This window comes from Phaenicophaeus curvirostris, chromosome 21, assembly GCF_032191515.1.
Source record: "Phaenicophaeus curvirostris isolate KB17595 chromosome 21, BPBGC_Pcur_1.0, whole genome shotgun sequence".
Lineage (NCBI taxonomy): Eukaryota > Metazoa > Chordata > Aves > Cuculiformes > Cuculidae > Phaenicophaeus > Phaenicophaeus curvirostris.
The window spans coordinates 10,990,278-11,011,680 of NC_091412.1; the positions used below are offsets into that span (position 1 = coordinate 10,990,278).

Here is a 21,403-nt window from a genome sequence, read left to right on the forward strand (position 1 = left end):
ATGATGACACCGAGCCCAAGTTTTGGCTATACTTTTATTTACTTCACGTACTATGAACATATACATTACATGCTACAAAAAAAAATAAAAAAAGACTGTAACTGTCAAGAAAGTGGATAGTGTTATCATACAATGGCACATGTTCATATTTTTCTTCAAACGGGTTTGGTTAGATTCCTTCCCCAAAACCATTAACAAAAATGAAGTGTTTTAAGATGATTAGAAATATTTGCATTATTAACAAATACAATTCAAACAGATTAACAAGATTAAACCAGGTCAAATATTAGTAAAAAGGCTGGGGTTTACCAAAATGAAATATATATTAAAAAACCATAGCAGCCAGTTGTACTTTTTAGTGTGATATAATGTGTAAATGCACCAGAAGAACACAGTGTAATTGAGCAGTCTGCTTTCGCCAAGTCTCTCTAGAGAGGATTATTCTAGTCCCAACACCTGCCTATGCACAAGAGACCTAAACCACAGCCCAGGAGAGACAAGAGATTGTGACCAACAGTCTTCACAATGATTTTTTTGCACGCATCAGGGAGAAGGGGGGGAACAAATGGAAGAGGATAAACAAAGGCCACAAAAGGGTTTCATCTACACGGTCATGAACATCTGGTCTACCTAGTTTCCTTTAAGAGCTTGATTAGTTGAAATGTCTACTCCGTCCAAATGCAAACATTCATTTCTATCACCTATGAAACAAAACCACATTTCGGCTTAGAACTGAACAGTGGAAAACAGTCGCATTAATGTATCGGCTGACTAAGAAAAACTGCTCAACAAGAACTAAGGATTCTAGTGCAACAGCAGCTATTAAGACTCCTCTAGTTTCTGTTTTTTCGCTCTTTCAAAGTGTACAAATATTCACAATTTATACCGTCTTAACAAAAGCACAGCTACAAAGTTCACAGGGTATTTGCTAGTTAATTCAAATTATGTCTTTTGTATTAAAAAGGCAAGATTTGCATAAGAAAACTTCCAGAAAAAAGTTCTTTTGGTATCTTAAAATAATTGCTGATTGGAAAGGTACAAACATAGGGGCTTTCATCAATTGTGGTTGGAAAAAATATTTCAGAACAAGCTGTGTTACTCTCAGAACACAGAGTTCGTTGTGTTTCTTCTGCAATACCTGAAGAAAAATATAAGCATATAACAGCAACTGATAAACTCAGCATTCAGGCTGTTATTTCGAGTGCAGTTATTGGGAAAAAAATCAGTCAGAATAAGCGTCAAGGTCAGAGGAAAAATACAAATTAGCCTTAAAGAAACCGGTAAGTTACAGAACCTTGAGTTAGTGTCTTGATGTTTTTCCTCACAGTGGATTTTCTGCTATGCTATCAGAGATGCCACCATCCCCGGGCACCCCCCCTCGCCAGGGCAGCAATCCCAGCCCGGAGGGCACTGCAGTTCCTGTGTTGCTGTTCCTACACCGCTGCCACGACTGTCAGTTTTCAACGACCCTCAGTAGTGCTCATGAGACCAGTGACGGGAAGTACAATTAACATACATGGCGTTAGTCAACGGAATTAATGAGCGCCCGTTACCTGAAAATTAGTCAGACTTGCCGATGGATTAGTTTTGCAGTAAAACGACGAGTACTTAAATAGAACAGAAATATTGATTCCAGCATGTTACACAGTTCTGAGGTAAAGTGTTAACAGTATTTGCTGTGCGGCTGGTGCCTCGCAGCAACAGCCGCTGCAGTGGGAACGAGCCCTTGCAGCACTGACAGCCAGAGCCATGCTTGTCACACGGTTTGCAACAACCAAAGCAACATCTTCAGCCAGATACCACTTAGAAAAACTGCTCTGTAAGGATTATGCTGCAGCCAAAGGTACAAAATTTGTTTGCTAAGTTTGGTCACTGGATGCTGTGTTTGGAAAACAATCCAGGGTACAGGCAAGGGATGATTACTTCAGTGTTTGATTTCAGTTTACAAAACTTATTGAATCCATTCTGATTTATGTTAGAGAAACCCAGATAATTAGAAGACCAGCCTAAAAAATGAACAAAATCGAGCAGTGCATAATGCACTTACGCGATGCACTGATTTGTTATGAGCTATGAAGCTGTGGTTACTCTGTTACACCTTTTGAGAATCAATCCAGAAGCACACAGGTATTTTCCATTAGTTTATTCAAAATAAAATCCTCATGAATTCACTATCAAATATTTTACAGATGGGAATTAAACCAGGGGAGTCCCCAGAGTAACTTGAAAATAAAAGCCATATTTGAGTTGTCAGTTTACCGTGTTCGACACTGATTTGTGCTGTACGAGTGCTGTACAACAGGAATACTGGAGAATTCCAGAAAAATTAAACTGTCCCTACATAATTTAATTTAGTGGAAAGCAGTGTCAATATTTTAGTATATTTAGTGATCAAACACTGCTTGAAAGCTCTGCATTAAAGTGCTACGCACGTATTTTTCAGCACTGATATGGACATTTACACTTCCATAAGCCTTACAGCTGTGGATAAAAAGAGAGATTGGTGTGTTAAGAGAAATCTTAATTTAAAATCAGTTGCTATGTTTGAAGCATCGACAGTACTGAAGAAATCAATCTAGTGTCCACAAACTTCTAGAATTCCGAGGTTGATTTGATCTGTCATTTACCATTAAAGTGGTAAAGGATCTGTAAATCAGGAGGCTGTCCCCAGCGGGCTCAAAAAGAAATCGGTACTGTGCACAGTTAATCAACCGTGCAAAGCACCAGAGAGCCTTTCCAGGACAGACAATCCAGGATGGAAAAAAATACGGAGAAGGCTCCAGGATAAATTTATGAAATTTCTATCTATGGATTGAATTGTCTAAGGTTGATGTTCATTGCCTGAGGAAGAAGCCACATAAGGAATAGGACTGGAGAGAGCTATAAACGTTATCGTAACATCTACTTTACTGCTTTCTCCATCCGCCACTGCTGGAAAGGTCCAGTCTGTTGTGCACGTGGACATAAGCAGGCATTACAACCTAGAATCATGAACTAGTTCTGCCTCTTGACACACAAGTTATCTACTGTCGTACCCTGAATTACATGACCCTTGATTAAGGAATGGTGGTGTTCAGTCCCAGGGGTTTGCAGGTTATCAGAACGCTTATACAAGCAATACCGCTTTCAACATCTGTCGGAACATAGTCTGGATGGCCTCTGCAATAAAAACAAGTTGAGATTGTTCCCATCTGTAAGCGCAACTGTGGAGCCACACTCAGCTGAAGTCCTCATCGGGATTCTGTTGATCCAGCAGACGGACGTGTGTGAATGGAAAGTGGCCGCGCCTGCCATTACATTCGCCTTCCCACTGACCGCTCACATTAATCTTTGTGACCTTTACCAGCTCACCGACCTGCAGGGGAAGAAATCAGGAAGCGTCACAATTCATAAAACACATTGGACGTGCTCCCACCCCTCCCCGTTGGGTCAATCACCCAAGCATACAGATTCACTTGCACAAAAAGCAGTTTTACTCTGACCATTTTGATACACAAGCCTAGCACCCCCTGTTATTCACTTCTGAAGGAAGGATAGAGAGAAAAGTAGTGTACTAAGGTTAAGTGAGAACTACATAAACGAAAGAGCCTGCAACCCAACACCAATCCTTCCGAGCACTCTGGGCGCTCCACACCAGCTACCATCACAATAAATGCACCTCACAGAATGGACAGAGCCTCACGTGCTGCTTTTTCTTTACCAGGCACCTCAGGAAGGGAGGGAAGGCTCAAAAGCATACAAAGCGCACGCTCACCAGCAAGCCAAACTGCTCCTTATTTTCAGAATTCCACCAAGCGCTTTTCAGGTAGCACTGAAAGAGTTCTGGATAAGCATGGGAGATACACACACACACACATATATATAACTCTCCATCTCACCGCAGATATAAAACATTGAGAAAACACGTGGGGGAATAAGAACTGGTGCTGCCATGAGGTTGTTCTGTTCTTACTCTGAGCATCTACTTCCACAACCAGCTACTACCAGAGGCAAGGCCTGAGGACCTTTCTGCTGCTTCGCATCCAGAAGTTCACTGACTACAGTCACTCGTTTACACAGATGCTCCTCACTGCGTTCCAACTTCAAACAAACCAGAATCTCATTATTTTCACTTTCCAGGCAGTGAACGAAGAACAAGGAAAACAATGCGAGATGTTACCAATCTCCATTAACTTTACAGGTTTTAAACACTTGCAATCTTTCGCCAGAACAGCTTTTAAGAGTTCATAAATTCAAACTGCTACGTGGACTCTTAATTAAGCTTCCCACACTTCTGACAATGACTTCTCTGGTAATGAGAGGCACGCTTGGGACTCTCGCTGTAGAGCTGTATTTTTCCTTTTGTACTCATTAGTACAGACATTTTAATGAATTACATTTTGAAGAAAATCCTCTTATGTATTTGCTAGAGGCAAAAAGGAAACCTTCCTCAACTGCTGAATGCTACTTCCAGCTCTTCAGGAATTATGAAGTATATATGATTTTGCTACTGCTAATAATCACCGGGGGGTTGTACCAATGAAACTACTCTGACCAAAACATCAGGCATACTTTAACAAGGATAAGATGAAATGTGACAATGCTAGAAGCAGAAAATCTTATTTCTTCATCACAACCATTTCAAGACTGCTACTCCAGAGAACTTTAAGCTGCTTCAGACTTGGCTATAATCTACGTATCAGCCTTCAACGTAACCCCCCAGCCACCTAGAAAGGGAAAGTCCAACTCACACTACAGCTGCAAGATGTTTTTCTTCACCTGCTGTCTTCCGTGCTCTCAGTGAGTATCACCATGACTTTGTGTTCATACAGAGTTTATCCTGGATACCCTATGACAAACTCACCTGCAAAAGGTGGGTTCAACAGTGCAACAACAGCAAGTTAGAGTATGTGACACTGGTGACATTTCCTCACTGCCAGAAGCATCCTCTACCTGTTTGATGGTCAGGGGAGGTTTCAGGACTGTTGCAGCAAGGGACATCCGTTTATAATCTCTCCCTACTACAAGAAGCTACAGCTGAAATTCACATTTCAATAACCATTTGAACACGAAAGGCCTCTGAGCTATTCCTTTTTTACCACTGTGGCAATGTCATTTAGCAACCACGCCCTCTCTCTGGTACAATCTTTCTCATTTATGTGTATCTTCACACCTACCAGAACAGGACTAAGTAAGCATGGGCCACTTCACAATATCAGCTTAATAAAATGGCTCCATTTGCTCCTTAATGACATACAGATCTTTCCAGATCTGCTCTGAAACTCTGCATATTAACTTATAGTTCAAAGACTCGCCTAAAGACAACACAGAGAACTTTTAAAAATTATTCATTATTACAAGTGATGGAATTTTACAACATTTAGACCAGAATCGGACTCTGAACTCTCCTCACTTTCAATGCTGACGTATGGTACCGTTGGTCTAGCATCACACCACGCACAGCGCCTCAAGAACAACACTGTACCCTGCTACAAAGCCAGATTTGTCTCAGTCTTCATCAGAGGTTTTAAAACTAAATATACCCCGTATGCTTCAAAGCAAAACAGAAGGTTGATGTGAAGACTTCTGTGTGCTGTGGGTTTATTCCACGTGCTCCTCTTTGGCGAGGTCAAGGTGCCAGAGTTCTGCTACTGGTACAAAGACAAAAAGAAATCGATGGATCTCAGAGCATTCACCACACAGATCTTCACCTTCTCTCTTAATTAATACAGACGGACAACTCCACAAATAGGCCCAGTCACAAGTAAAATCAAAGTTACCCTCTCCTGCTGCATCTTTGTTCCCTAATAGGGCACAGCCTTTATTAGAACATCATTTTTCTGATCCTCCTTCTTTGAGCTCTTCAGAACTGTGTCATTTTTAAAACAACAGAGCAAAGGCTCTGTTTGCAGTCTGGGTCAAAAATGTTTGATGTTAGGAATCTCTTTTCCTAAGAGACAGAGTGGGATCCACCCCCATCTATCACTATTTCCAGATTAAAGAATAAGAATTTTCATTTTGAAAGAATCCCACTTTCTCTACTCATAGTTATTAAGAGGTCTGGGCAAAAGTGGACTAGTAAGATGTACATAATGCTTTCTATTAAATTATGTAAGAAAGAGATCTGTAAATAAACAGAGGAGGAACACCATGAAGTGAAAGGGAATGTGAAAAAAGGAGATGAGAAACAGCACTTTGATAGACAGGATGAAGAAAAACTGGGAGACAGTGAAGTGCATATTGCTATTTGTTCCTGTACAGACACAGAAAGCAACTCAGTGACACTGATTTGAAAAGATAAAGCTGTGAAGAATCCTACCAGAAGCAGTGATAAATGGCTCAAATCTTAAAACTAGGAATTTCCCAACACTATACCCAGAATAAAGAACCACCGCTGCTACCGTACTTCTTAAACGTAGACCTGTGGCAAGACAGGAACACGTTATCCTAACCAAGAGGTTCAACATGTCAACTATTACGTGTTTAACTATGCTTACAAGGCCTACAAAGGCCACTGTTCTGATGTAAAGGTAGAAGGATACTATAAGCAGTGAGCAGAACCTACACGCACCTCAGTTCCCCCTCGCAAACACTCAGCTATTCAGCCAATTATCACGAGTCAGTGAAAGACACTGGGGGTGCGAGTTATCTCAGAACAGAAGTATTCTCCATAAAACTGCACTTCAGAAAGCGCAGCACACTTGAGAGACCCTGGGAGTTTTAGTGAGGAGGACGTAAGTGACATGACATTCACAACCTGTTCTTCACATCTAAAGGATTTTGACTTCACTCAAAGTTGCTTATGACAGCCAAGATTATCCTCTATTTCATCTATCCAGCATTTCCTCTATTTCACTCCATCACTGTGAGCTGGGCAATACTGTGGGGCTCCGCTTTGAGTAGAATAAAATGTGAAGTTAAGCTTAAGAGACCATTAATAGCACAATAATAAATAAAAGCTTAAAAACAAAGTCCAGAAAGAAAACCAAAGGGTTTTGATAAATAATCCAGTGGCTCAAAGGACACTTAACTTGCTAATTGCAATGGTCCATAATGACATTCAGGAATATCTCCAAGCTCCAGGAGGCGGCTGGGTGGAGAGAGTGAAAGAGGGAAGTAGACAGCATTTTAGGTGCTGTGAAAGCCTGAAGGTTAAAAACTTCACGTTCCCCCCAAATCTGGTGAGTTGACATAAATTTCTATAGATGCTTCTCAACCCAAAAATTTATATTCTGCATCCTGGCTCTCTTTATTCAGAAATATCACAGAGCATACAGTAACTCTGAGTATATTTGCACTGCTTCCCTAGACAAAATTTTGCCTACTAAAGGGAAAAGAAAAAAATCACACCCCCAAGGCTGCACATCAGGGATTGGGAACAACGAATGTGCTGCCTTTGCCAGTCCCGTACCTCCAGCTGCCACATCACTGAGGTACCGCGGCGCCCTTTGTGCTGTGCACAATTAAACAAAGTATTTAAGAGTGAAGGGGAGATGCTCTGACTCAGCACAGAAACTGTTTTTTCCCCCAAGTACTTAAATTGTTATATAAACAGGAAGTCAATTAGGTATCAGGAAATTCCAGAGCCTTGAGCTCAAAGAAAGCCTAGATTAAAGGATCCATTTACATATCATCCTAAGGCAACACTCTTAAGTCTCAACTTCCCCAAACATAACCTGAGGAATAACTACCTGATATGCAGAGATAGAGCTCTCCAGCCTCCTTTTTAAGAGGAAAAAAACCTTAAAATAGCATCTACAAGTATGTGATGTATCAGGAAGTGAATCAACCTCAGGGAAACTCACTGCTTTATGACAAATCATTCTCCATCAATCGCTGCTTTGCAGGAGACCTCCCTGATGAGTTGTAACGCTCCTCCTGCTTCACAAACTCAAAGTAATCTGCTCAAGGTCAAGATGTTATAATAAAAACCCAACCTCATCATCATCTTGGTCTGCATAATTTTGAAATTACTATCAATGTTTGCACTGATTGCTTTTAAACTGCTGACAGACTGGGGAAGACCCACCCAGCCAGCAGACCGGGGCAAGGCAGGGGACAGAGAACACAGGGTCAGACACAACTCAAACTGCTCCCGCTCCCTCCCCGCTAAAACAAAGACTTCAGAAGTGAAAACACGGACGGGAGACACTGATGTTAGTGATGTTTGACAAAGACATGACATTGGTTCAGTAACCTAAACATGCTATAAAAATCAAACTCTAGTCTACGCATGACTAACTGCTTATCGATTGAAAAAGCCTTTATCCATAACTTATCAATCATGACATAAAATCAGTATTAACAACAATTTTCCCTTTCTTATTCCTACAAAACTATAACGTGATTGCAAGGGAAATCCCTTGAACAGATCTCTTCCTTCTAAGTTTTGCCCATTATGTACCTCCAAAGCCAAGGCTGTCTTGTCGTAGGCATTAGGGACTCGCTTCTGGATAACCCGGGCATAAATAGGGCCATTCTGGAGGTTAGGGAGCGGAGTGTTGATGCTGGGCTGGGCATAGGGCCCTGGCTCCGGCCCACCCAGTGGCTGTGGGTGGGAACTATCCTGGTTACCTCCAATCAGAGTAGATACTGAAGCAGAGGAAGGTCTATACTTCTCGACGTAAGGAACAGGTATCATTCCCCTCTTTCCTTCACTGTCTTCTGCGTTCCACCATTGCTCTTCAGGTTTGTCCCGGATTCTCAGTATGTCTCCTTTCTTAAATGGAAGATCTTCCTCATCGTTTCCATTAAAGTCAAAGAGAGCTCGCACATATTCAGCCTCCTCCTGCCTGAGGAGAACGCCACTATTCTGCCTGGATCGGGAAACTGGTTCTATCAAGGTTGTAGTGTCCAAATAGTGTATTTTGTAGAATTCCAGTAAAGATGGCAAGGAATCAAACTCTTGGTCACCTATTCGAAACCTGGTGGGATTCAACCCTGAAAGAAGAAGGGAACACATCAGAGGGAGCACACAACAGTTACCGCTGTAAATTAAACATCAGAGACGACAAATACACGCACAGACAGGGAATTCGATACCGAATTTGGTCATCGCTAGATCAACACTCACCACATTTCAGCTCTTCTATGTATTTCTAATTAAAGACAGCACTATCATGATTGTGTGGATGGAGTTTTATTTTTAAAGATTTTGTCAAAGGAGGAAAAAAAAAAAGAAGGAAGTCTGGCAGTGCCGAACTTCCGGACCTAGGATAAAAATATCTTGTTTCCTTGAATGTGATATGGACCCGACAGATAAGACTGTTGAGTACATCGGAGTTTCTCAGCAGCCTATGCAATTTTCAGTAACAAAGTTCCCCTTTTCCTGTTTTATCCTCTACTCTAGAAAAGAAATTGAATTTTGGTATAATTTCAGGGAATTGATTTTTTTTTTTAACTCCTTTTTGCAGTTCGAAGTTATTTCAGAAGGACAACACTGTGATAACGGTTATTTACCTGTTGGAATGTATCTTGCGTTACAGGCACGGACACTACAGAAAACTCCTCAGCACAGCACCAAACTATTTATGTGAATGATCAAATGAAGTTATTGTCCGTCTTGATAAAAGGTACCATTAGAGAAAATTATGTGTATTTTACACAATGCAAAGCAACAACCTATGTTTTCACAATGGGTACAATTCAGTATTTTAATCTCACGTCCTGTAGTTTCTTTGCCACACTTGTCAGGTGAAACTAAGCTGTAAATCTGAACCTCAAATACATTAAAATACAGACGATGTTCACATTCGTCTCATGAGCACAGAAATACATTTCAGCGCTCAATCTGTGCGCTGCACTTTTTTCCATTTCACGTTCCATCTGGGGAAAAACGTCCCCACGAGGTTCTGTTTCCACCGTGCACCAGTGCTGGGTGATCGGTTACGGGAAGAATTGTGGAAGGCAGTGGGAGGGCAGTGGAGAGGAAAAGATTTGTGCTTTAATGAGTAACTCTTTTAGAAGGAGATGCTTACTTTGCAAGTCTGTGTCTCTGCAGACAATATCTAACAGTACGAGACTCAGCTCCCGAGTACAAAGCCAGCAGAACTCTTCAAGCTGTCACTGATCCAAACCCCCCTCCAAAGTCGCACTGTCAGCACGGAAAGCTAACCCTGCAAGAGGTTCTCTCAAGAGCGCAAGAAGGGTTTCTGCTATCAAAAAGGGCAGATTCAATACAATCAACACAGACAAACACCCGATAAATAAGTTTTGAAATATCCTAAAAGAACATAAACACCAGTGCATCTGGTTACAGGCAACTCAAAGAAGCAGAACTACAGAAAACACACATTTGCATGCATTAACAGCCCTGAAAGAGTTTTGAAAGTAAATCGAAACCTCAAAGCAATCCCCTCAAAATTAAAAAAAGAAACCAACAAACCAAAAAACAACCAACTGGCATCACCAAGAGATAAGGAAGCAAAAGTAAATATCAGTAAGAAGTACAAACCCATCATGGACAGAGAAGAGTCCACCTTCTTCTGCCAAAGCAGGATGCTGAAAAGATGCAAAGCCCTCTCCACTCCTGCCAACGAGATGCAGTGTGCGGTACAGCTCCAGACTGAATGAGAGCTCTGGAATGTCAGCTCAGTGGCAGCTCTCAGCTCTGTGGTCTCACAGGAGATGGGTTCTGTCCGGAAAGGCAGCACCCCTAACCACTTCAAACCAGCTCAAACCCACAACAAAAGCACTTAATGTGACCTGGGAATGCTGCACTTCCACTAGCACTGGAAGTGGGAAACCTTTGTAACAAGTGGTGAGACATCAAGTTTCAGACAGACCTGGTGACAGAAACACTGGTGCAGAACTGCTGCTATCTTAGATGTGAACCTTGAAGGATCGAGGCTTTCCAGACAGTTGCACAAGAGGAAAAGTCAGAGAAACTTTAAGAGGAGCAGGGCAGCAAAGATCACTGGAGTTGCATGAAGAAGACTGAGTCTCGGGTGACTTCATGACATGGAACTTCCCTCACATGACAGAAATGCAGAGTTTGAAACACTAATTCACCTTTGTAAAACTTGCTACAAATGACTCAGTCTAGAGGATGAAATCTGTCTCCAGCTAAGCCAGTGCACAGAAAAATCAAACTCATAGGAAATGAGCAGGTCAGCAATAACATCCATCAGCCTCGTCAGCATGAGGGGTTTTGCATTGTCTTTTTTTTTTTCCCCTTTTGAACAAGTTCAGCCTCTTAAATTGAAGCAAAACAGCCTGGAACAGCTGCCAAATGTACCCAAATAAACCCAAAGTTGGACTGTAAAGGGGAAAGTCCACAGGAATCTTACGCATGGGCAAGGACTGGCTGAAATCAGTGTGCTGTATCCTGGAGAATCATCTTCTAAAAGACTATTTCCACAACTGAAGAAGAGTGGGAGAACACAGACCCCCCTGAATACATTTTAAGATGAGAAAAATCAATGCAGTCCCTGAAGGGACAGATCAGCAGCAGAAAGGGGAGACATCACCTTCACAAAGAGAACACTCTCAGAATACCACTTGCACTTCTGGTGCTCTTGGTCTGTGCGGGTGCCTCCCTCCTCCCCATCAACTTATAAAGCACATTAGGCAAGAAAAGCTGCTCTTATCACACAGGGTACTGGGACACAAGGCTCTCATTCCAAAGACATGGCAGTGATGTAAGCCAGTTTCCTCCAGGAGCACATGGGAACTGTGCTTGGAAGGCATCGCATTCCGGCCTGTGCGTTTCCCTCACCCCATAAAGACACCTTCCTTCCTTGTTCTTAAGTACCTGCTTACTCACGCCTCAGCAAAACAGGTTAATTACCCATGGAACCTCTATAACAGCAGCAAACCCTGTGTTCAGTGGCTCCCGAGAAGAGCTGCAAGCACTCGGAGAAAATATCATGCATAAGCTATGTACTGGCATCTCTGCAGGTAACCAGAGGATGAGTTTCCAATAATTTTCATTTTAAGACCTTAATACAAAATAAAAAAAAACTCAAACCCAACCAAAACACCCTCAAGTGTCAGAGTTAAACCACACTGCTTCACAGAGAGCTGAGGACGGACATCGCTATGTAAAGATTCTCTGACTCCAGGAAGTACAGTCTGAACTTTTTAAAATCACAGTGGAAGTGACTTAAAAGCTCGGTTAAGTAGCATGTTCTGAAAATGTATCCTTACTGAAACCTCCACCTTCTAGCTGCACCTGCCACACCTCCTGCTTCAGAGAGACACGCTTTACAGCTCGTCAACACTCTCAATAGAAAGCATATCTTCAGATATTTTAGGCATTTAGCTTCAGTGCCCATCACACATTCATACCCCGGACTCGTGTGTCAAACTGCAAACACAGGCTATATCTAAATATTTCCTCTATTGCCCATTACCACACCAATGCCTGCACAGAGCACTTGGTCTCGTTTGGGATTTCTTTAGCTTGTGACCGTGATATTCAGTCTCAAATGATACCCTACTTCTGATCCAGCTGCTAACCTCCATCTCTGCTGGAAACAAAGTGGTTTTCTTTCCTACGATTCAGTGATTTATCCTGTTTTCTTTTAACAGTCTTAAAACATTTCAGGAAGTTGCAGCTGTTTGGAGAAGTTCTATTAAATTCTTTTCCCCTTTTGCTGAAAAATCACCTGCAAGAAGTGAGAAACGGCAGCATATCGGGCAGAAGGAAAGGAAAAGCTGGCAAGTTTATTTTATCCTTTAGAAATGGAAGAACGTATCATGTTTTTGTGACACTATGGCTTTTTCCATTGGGGAAGCCAAGACTCCTCATCTCGTGCATTCTGTATTGAGGGTGGGTTCCTAGTACCCCGCACACAGCAGAGCTGAAGCAGCACTGAACGGTACCACACACAAAAATCAATGTAAGAACCTGACCTGGTGCATTTAGATTTCCCAGTGAGACGTGTGCATTTGCCAATCAACTGCTCAAAAGCGCGTACCACAATATTAACGTAGCAAAGTTGCTCTTCCTAATGTTTTAGCTTGATCACAATAAATAAGCATGACAATTTCCCTCATTTTACTGCCATCAGCTCCTCTATCTGAACATGAAATTATCTTCTATCAACATTTCCCCTCCCTCCCACTACAGAACATTTCCCCAGTTACTTCTTTTTTTGAAAGAAAAACTTAATTACACTGTAAGCGTAATTTAATCTAGACACACCCCCACGCTTCCTTTGGCTTGAGCGTGAGAGAGAGCAATATCAGCACGGAGACACAGTTTAATTAAAACTACTGAAACCTCAGCACAGAAGTATCTGTGGCGCAGGAGCGATGCATCACCAATCCTCATAACACCGGGGGTGGAAGGGGAAGACACCAACCAAAGCATAATTATACTTTTTAACATACATTAAGCCTCCTGTGCCAGCAGCCCACACAGCTACAGCAGTGATTTTTAAAAAGAACACCAAAACTCCACAAAGTTTTAGCACCTGTAACATCAGCCACCCCAAAAATGCTACTGGGTGTAAGAATGTGACACAACAGAAAGTCAGGATGGCAACTCACTCGAGCGATACCATGAAAAATGCTGTTTGCCAGAGATGAGCTGCTCTCCAGAGAACTGCCCAGCAGTGACAGCACACCTACTCCAGTGTTTTTCGTCACTACTGTCTCTAACACCCCATTAAGCTGAATTCCACAACAAACCATCCCAGTATCTTATTCTGCCCTATGTAACACCAGCCCTGCAATACAACAACCCCCACACTAAGCCTCCACAAGTCTGTGGTGATGAACCTCTGCTTCACAGCCATCAAACACCAGGGAACCCACCACATTTTGTGGCAAACCATTTTCCTGCCTGCAGTAGCAATGACTTCCACTTTATTTCCAGCTGAATTCAGCCACCTTTAACTTCTATCTCATGGAGCTTTTGCATGACTGCACTCTGGGATAAACACAACGACCTCAGGCTTTCCCAAATTTGAAATGTGCTCCTGAGCAGGCAAAATTAGAGCAGTGCAAAGCTAGAGGCAACAGGTTTTTTTCTCACGCTATCTTCTTAGTCAACTACAGTCCATGCAGAGACTGAAAAACCATTTCCATAACAAGTATTGTTGCATTTTCCCAATACAGGTCTCCTATTGCAACCATAGACCTACATCAGAAAGCGACTGTCGTGTAGCAATTCACACACTATTTACTTTCCACCACCTAAGTTCACCAAATCTCTCCTTACACAGCTTTACCACACTTCACAATTACACAGTGGTTCCTCTGAGACACCAGCAATACGCCCACAGCATTTTTTTTGTGTTAATATCCAAACTTAAGTAGTTCTGCTACCAACTCTAACCATGCCCCAGCAGGGCTGCTGCTGCCTTGGCGTTACACGTCCTGACACACCGAAGGACGCTGCGCTGCTGGCTGCTCTTGTTGATGTAGTGACGCCTGCAGAAACGCGGCTTCTCACGGTGCCGTTTTCCCTCTGGCACAATCAGTACCTACTGTTCTATAACTGTTAGACTTAAACCACGCTGTTTTCATATTAAATATCAGACTGAGCAGGAAAAAAAATAATCAAACCTTCCTTTTCAACACACGGGGGGCGGAAATAGCACTTTGCATCTGATTTAAAGAAACAATTGCCCTTACGTGCCTCAAAAGTTCTCACTACTTAAACTACCCACGTAATACTTTGGATTCGTGACTTGAAATGGAGCCACCCAGCCTGCTTTCTCCTGCAAAATCACCTTGTCACAATTCAGACTTTGAGATAACACTTCCACAAACACACAACTGCCCAGAGGCTGAGAGAACACGTAGGATCATTAGGTTAACTGGGTTATGAGTAGAAAAGCCTGGGCGAGCACTACAGCTGGGGGGTCTTTCAGGAGGACGATGATCAGGGCTGTGAGGTCTTTTGGGAGGATTACAACAAGCACCAGGAGCTCTTTCAGGAGGGCTGCACAGCACTGTGGGGTCTTTCAGGAGAGGAGGAACAAGCGCGCGACAACCAGCGCTATGAGGTCTTTTGGGAGGATTACAACAAGCCCCGTGAGATTTTTCAGAAGGGCTCCAAGAGGGGCTGCGGGGTCTCTCAGGAGGGCTACAATCAGCACTCTAGGGTCTTTCAGGAGAGCTACCGCCAGCGCTGTGGGTCCTTCAACAGGGGCTGCGGGCTCTTTGAGGCTGGGAGGAAGCAGCACTCGGCAGCGAGCGCTGCGGGGGCTTTTGGGAGGGTCCCAAGCAGCACCGGGAGATCTTCCAGGAGGGGAGGAACAAGCGCCGCGGGGTCTTTCCGGGGGGGAGGAAGACGGCGCGGACGTTCAGCCCCGGCAGCGGGCGGGCAGCCAGCGCGGCCCGGGGAGCGGCCCCAGCCCCGCACCGCGGCCCAGCCGCCGCCCGGCGAGCTCGGGGGGGGGGGGGCTCCGCCAGCCCTGGGGGTCACTCACCCGGGGCCCCGGGGCCCTCGCCGCCGGCCCGCCGGGCTCCCGCCGGCCCCAGGCTGTTGACGATGTAGTGCGAGACGCGGGAGCTCTCGGACACCGAGAGCACGAAGTCGCCGGGGATGGTGCCCGAGTCGCGCACCAGGAAGGTGCCGTGGCGCTGCCCCTGCAGCAGCGACACCGCCTCGGGCCGGCTCAGCCGCCCCCAGTACCAGCTCGCGCGGTCCTCGGAGTCGAACTGCCCGGCCATGGGGGCCGCGCTCGCTGCCCGCCCCCCGCCGCCGCCCCGGCCCAGCCACCCAAAATGGCGGCCCCGGCCCGGGCCTCACCTACCGGATGTGACCCGCGGGGCGCGCGGGCAGGCGTGGCGTCATCTCCGCGCGCGGGCGGAGAGGGGCGGGGGGAGGGAGAAGTGACGTCGTCTCAGCGCGCGGACAGAGGGTGGTGCTGCGCTGACGTCATCTCCGCGCGCGAGCAGAGAGGGAAGGGAGGGCGTGGCGTCATCTCCGCGCGCGGGAAGGGGTGCGAGTGACGTCATCTCAGCGCGCGGGCAGCGTGTGCGGGAAGGGGGCGGCCCGGGGGGGGGGGCTGAGGAGGGCGGGGGGGGCAGGGGGAGCGGGGATGCCGAGGGGAGCTGGCATCTGAATGCGATTTACAGAGATCGGGAAAGGAACAGGCTGCCCAGGGAGGGGGTTGAGTCCCCTTCCCTGGAGGGGTTTAAGGGACAGGTGGACGAGGGGCTGAGGGACATGGGTTAGTGATTGATGGGAATGGTTGGACTCGATGATCCGGTGGGTCCTTTCCAACCTGGTGATTCTACGATTCTATGAATGAGAATGCACGTGTCCCAGGTGCTAAACTGTAAGAGCACTTTGGTACCACTCAGTAATTAACGCCAATTTGATTATTAAGCAGGTGCTCTTTTAATAAACGGCACTGGGGTGCACAGGGGGTAACCCACCTACTGTGTCCAACTACCGAGACTGGTTACGTGACTTCTACTGGTTAAATGTACATATCCGTATAGATTCCAGGAAATAATGGTTAAACATAGAATCATAGAATAACCAGGTTGGAAGAGACCCACGGGATCATCGAGTCCAACCATTCCCATCAATCACTAACCCATGTCCCTCAGCACCTCGTCCACCCGTCCCTTAAACCCCTCCAGGGAAGGGGACTCAACCCCCTCCCTGGGCAGCCTCGGACAGGGACCAATGACCCTTTTTGTGAAATATTTTTTCCTGATGTCCAGCCTGACCCTCCCCTGGTGGAGCTTGAGGCCATTCCCTCTCGTCCTGTCCCCTGGCCCTTGGGAGAAGAGCCCAGCTCCCTCCTCTCCACAACCTCCTCTCAGGTAGTTGGAGAGAGCAATGAGGTCTCCCCTCAGCCTCCTCCTCTCCAGGCTAAACCCCCCCAGCTCTCTCAGCCGCTCCTCCCGTTCTCCAGCCCCGTCGCTCCTCTCTGCGCTCCCTCCCGAGCTCCCCGTCCTCCTAGCGGCGAGGGGCCCACACCGGAGCCGAGGCCTCGCGGTGCCTCGGGCCGCCCGGGGGCGCTCGGGGCCCGCCGGGGGGCGGCCTCAGCCCGGGCCCCGCCTCGCCGAACGGGCGGTAACGGCGAACCGAGGTGTCAGACAGACATTGAAAAATACTTCACTGCCCCAATCAGCTCCAAACCGTTTCTATACAAGTAATAAAAATAAGGCTATAACCCACCAAAGCCTATGGAATAACTGAGCAGAGAAACAATACGCTTTGTTGACTAAATCTCCCATTGCTCCTTCTATGAAGAAAGAATTCAGTTGCTTTTGGTATCTCGCCTCCCTCGAGCATCACCAAACGCAGAACATAAAGTAGCCAAAAGAAAACACACCCTTGTGTGTATTTCCAGGCATCTCTGGGAAGGGCCTGCATTTCAAGGTGCACTTATTTTAAATCTGTTGTGATGGAAGCAAATTCATAAACCATGAGGTTCTGCAGATAATTGAAATACGGATTTCTGCAAGGCTGAGTAACTTCAGTGTCTGACAAGATCAGAAAAATGAAATTCAACATCATCTGGTAGGCAGCCAGCTTAATAAATGCCTGCCTGTCCCTATCTGCAGTATTCCCTTCCAAGGAGATTCAAAGACAGTGACAATGGCTACGGGAGAGCTGCAGTGACAGAGATTTCACTGCGAGGCTGTGGGGTTTTTAAGGTTTGTCGCCGTGGTCTCTACTTGAACCAGTGCTGCACAATAAATCGCTTTCTGTTCTGAACCCAGTCTGCAATGACAAAAGGTGAAGATAGACTTGGACGTTCACATCTGGGTTGCACATCTGGAGGGATGGCAGTTTGACCGACAGCTGAAACCAAACAGTGACTGAGCTGACACGAGAGTGAGCTCCTCAAGTCATGCCACATCATGCATAAAATGCAGCATGGCTTTCAGTTTCGGGTGTAACAGAACCATTGGTCTCTACTGTTCTCATAAAAGACCACATTGCAAACTCTAGGGATGACTCACCTGCTAACGTATCTATTTTCCTTGTATTTCACTCCTCTGGACTGCTGCACATTTGCCAAATTGTTCTTCCCTTAGAATACACAGTCCGTATGAGCCAGGAGGGAGGAAGCCGGCATGCTCTCCTGCCATGATTAATCTGTTCAAAAAAACCCAGTATTACTCAAGCCTCCTTTTCCCCTCCCCACTTTTCTCCTCCTCTGGGAAGTTCCTTCTGCAGCCCTAACAGAAAACCAAAACACTCATACATGGCAAGACACTGAGATGAGAGAAATCCACTGCTGTAGTGCGACTGCAGCAAGAAGTGATCAGAATCCGCAGGTCCAAGGCATTCGACCCTCTCCTCCCCTCCCCTGCTTCCAGCACCAGGCCTGCTGGTGTTTCCACATCTCCTTCAAAGCTCATTTTTCCCTTGGGGTTCTGTTCAAATTGCATTTGGTGCCAGAGTCCCTGTGTGTAGAACGGTTCTGGCTGTGCAACTTTGCAGTAGGGACAGCTACGGCGTTACAGGATAACACGACAGCTCACAGATACCTGTGGTTCACTCTCATAACTCATGCTGCGTCCCCTGGGGGACTGATCCTCACCCACCGTACAAATGCACCCACGTTAGGGGCTTTGCCCCATGAACTCTACCAGGATAGGTCGTGAGTTCACAGATGGCCCTTCTGCAGGTTCCGGTTACATCCATTGCTCCGTTAACCTCTATAACAATTTGTACCCATGCACACATATTTTCTCTCCTTTCCTGCACTGCACTAATTCCGTGCTAGCAAAAGCACCAGAACTTGTCAGGTATAAGTAGGAGGCTGTCTCAAAGAACTGCAAGTTTGCTGTTCCAGACGATTCCAGGAAAAACTGAACTGTGTTGCCGAGTACTTTATATATCTGCTCACCAAAACCCATCAGCCGCGATATCAGGTGACACCAACTGCGATACATTTGGCAAAATGTGAGCAAAAGTAATGAATTTCCCAGTTTAAACGGGGAAATGGTTTTTAAAGTGTCATTCTTTATTTTTAAAGCAAATCCGCCTGTCCTCTTAAAAACAGTCGTGTCTAAAATCAGACGTGAATCGAGGGCAGCCTACCCTGCAGTGAGAGCTGAGATCACCGAGTACAAAATACAGAAGCACGCCAGGCTTGCTGCAGAAATTTCAGAGAAAGTCAAAACACTGAACTGGTGGGCGATACTGAGTAGGTGGCCAGGAATAGCGCGCTGGGTGCTGAACCGGCTTTTTACATCACCAGCTTCATCTGCAGGTGCAGAAAGAAAGTGAATTCCTCATTTCAGTTTATTCAACAAGTCCGTTTTGATGACTGGTTTGTTCAGAGATGAAAACTAAAATGGGATTTGAAAAAGGAAGCCACTTTGGTTTTTCCTTTTCCAAACAATGAGGAAAATCAAGATGCAGGATGGTTTACTCCCACTTGTGGGAGGATAAGATCTGGTGTTATTAATATCTTGGAGGCTGGGGGAGCTAAAAGCTAATTTTCATCTCTTGTTAATGATTCCCTTGTGCCTTTTAGCTGAATCCCATCCTAATGTAACTTAACAGAAACAATCAGTTAAAAGCTCACAGCATCCAATAAACAAGTGATCTCAAATGTTACTTAATGAATTAAAAATCCCAAATAAAAAGTTTTAATAGATGTGTGTTAAATCAATGACTGCTCCTGTCCTTCTGACTGACAAAATTAATGTCCTGCCAAGCCCAAGGAATCTGCTTTTATTTAAGAAAATAATTAAGAATTATAAATATAAAATAAGATTAAAATAAATAACGTAAATTAAGATTTCCTGTTTGCCATTTTAAATCAGGAATCAATTATTTAACTCTCTGGTTTAAGCCTCCAATAGAAAAAAGGAAGCAATGAAACCAGTATTTTAACTTCTGGCATCACATTTATAGAAAAATAACCATTCTCAAATATATGTCCTTGTTTTCTTCAAGTAAGAATCCTGATGTTTATTTTCTTCCAGTAATGTGCCAGCATTTCAGAAAATGGCAAATCAATTACTCCCTGTCTCATGTTTCACACCCCTGGATTTGTTCCAGGGACTGAAAACTGACACAGTCATGGATCTCAACTGCTTTCCATCAGGTGTTTTAAACCCATTGTCAGTGAGGCCAGGCTTTGCAGGTAGCAGAGCAAAAAATTCTCACACTCAGTTCTGTAGAAATATGAGCTGGAAAATTGCAGATTTCATTTTAGTTTCACCCTTCCCATAACTATTTTGGCATCCAAGTCATTCTTTCGTTATTACCTTAATTTCTGCTGCTTTCGTTTGCTGCCGTATCTTGACGTCAACTGCTTCTCATTCACAATGAGGGAAGAAGTCCAATTCTGAAGAAATTATGTCCGTGTTGTGCAAAGTGAACACCACTCAGGTGAGCATTTCACCTGGATCCTGACATTAATGACTTGGCAAAGTCTCAGTTTCCCAGCTGAGAATGCTATCTGTTGAAGTAATAGATTAAGCTTAAACAAACAGAGTTTAGAACAAGGTCATTCTGGTTTACTCAGGTCTAAAACAGCGCTTTCCTGCCAAAAGCCTGAGTCAACACCAATGTAAAAAACCATAAGGATTTCCTGCAGCTCCAGAGACTGTTTTACCATGACCATTCCTGTCAAGGTTGATTCACACCAGAATCTAATCCAAAAACCACATTCAAACACTTTGTTTAGGTGTCACCCTTTGCTGAGCAACTTAGCCTACACCTACACCCTTTCTCCTTGGCTCAAGCAAGGATTTTCCACACTTCACGCCACAGCAGAACCCTTTATCAATGGTCAGTGACTGAGGTGGAATACTGCTGGATTTATTAAGGAATGACAGACAGACACAAGGCGAGGTTTGTACATTAAAGCTATTGTGGTTTCAGGTATCAGGGAATGGAAGTGAGGACCAGCTCCTATTTCTGGCTCCAGCACAGGCTTGCTCTGGCACCTTGGGCAAGACATTTCGGCACCATACAGTGCCATACGTGTCCATCTCTTAGGGAAAAATGGAAATTCTTACCTTTACAGATTGTCAAGGATTGCTGTTGACCCAGCAGGACTCTGATCTTAGCTAAGGAAACCAAACACTGCTACAATACAAGTAAATACAAACATTTCCATCATACTCAGCACTGAGATATGTTCTGAAGAGCTGTGCTGTAGCAGCTGCAGCAGTTCCCCCACCACGTTTCTCTCTCTTTGCCATGCTACTGAGTCACTGGTCCATTTTTTCCAGGAACCCCCCCTTCAGCATCTCCACCCCCCCTCCACTTCCCAGTGAAATGTGAGCCCAACAACATTTGAGTCACAGTTAAACTTTTGAACTCGTTAGGTAGAAATAGCCTTGAACTTACACAAATACTTCTGGGCAGACTGTTGTTTTCAGCCCAGGTTTAGTCCCCTGTGTTATTTATAGGTCACACCTAATTGGAAACAAAACCGCTTTTCGTCCTCGTTACGCTCTTCTCCAAGCCAGCAGGGAGCTGTGAAACGAAGACAAAATGCAGGGGATCTCTGTCTCCTTTTCCCCCGATTCTTTT

The 21,403-nt window shown here is 44.8% G+C and overlaps 1 protein-coding gene and 1 long non-coding RNA gene across 4 annotated transcripts; both read right to left on the bottom strand.

Moving 5' to 3' along the window:
• Positions 1 to 15: 15 nt before the first annotated feature.
• On the bottom strand, positions 16 to 15,681 carry CRK (CRK proto-oncogene, adaptor protein). 3 transcript variants are annotated; one of them, XM_069874101.1, is made up of 3 exons: positions 15,363 to 15,681; positions 8,384 to 8,919; positions 16 to 3,355 (listed from the first exon to the last, which is right to left on the bottom strand). In XM_069874101.1, the coding sequence occupies exons 1-3, from the start codon at positions 15,604 to 15,606 to the stop codon at positions 3,218 to 3,220; spliced, it is 918 nt and encodes a 305-aa protein (XP_069730202.1). In that variant the 5' UTR covers positions 15,607 to 15,681; the 3' UTR covers positions 16 to 3,217. The 3 variants fall into 3 exon arrangements, with proteins under 3 accessions (XP_069730202.1, XP_069730203.1, XP_069730204.1); XM_069874102.1 differs by having other exon boundaries at positions 3,215 to 3,355; positions 8,554 to 8,919; XM_069874103.1 differs by lacking the exon at positions 16 to 3,355 and adding an exon at positions 3,362 to 5,627.
• A 1,340-nt stretch (positions 15,682 to 17,021) lies between these two features.
• Positions 17,022 to 21,110, bottom strand: LOC138729539 (uncharacterized). The gene is made up of 3 exons (XR_011338903.1): positions 20,884 to 21,110; positions 20,128 to 20,321; positions 17,022 to 17,998 (listed from the first exon to the last, which is right to left on the bottom strand). It is a non-coding gene; the product is annotated as an uncharacterized lncRNA (long non-coding RNA).
• Between the last annotated feature and the right edge of the window lie 293 nt (positions 21,111 to 21,403).

Bases quoted from the DNA above. Each gene is read 5' to 3' on its own strand.
- CRK (XM_069874103.1), bottom strand. From the start codon at position 15,606: ATGGCCGGGCAGTTCGACTCCGAGGACCGCGCGAGCTGGTACTGGGGG. The intron at 8,920-15,362 runs GTGAGTGACCCC...TTCTTCTTTCAG, and splicing joins CGAGGGCCCCGGGGCCCCGG to GGTTGAATCCCACCAGGTTT. The intron at 5,628-8,383 runs GTACATAATGGG...TTGTACCAGTAG, and splicing joins AGACAGCCTTGGCTTTGGAG to CAGAACTCTGGCACCTTGAC.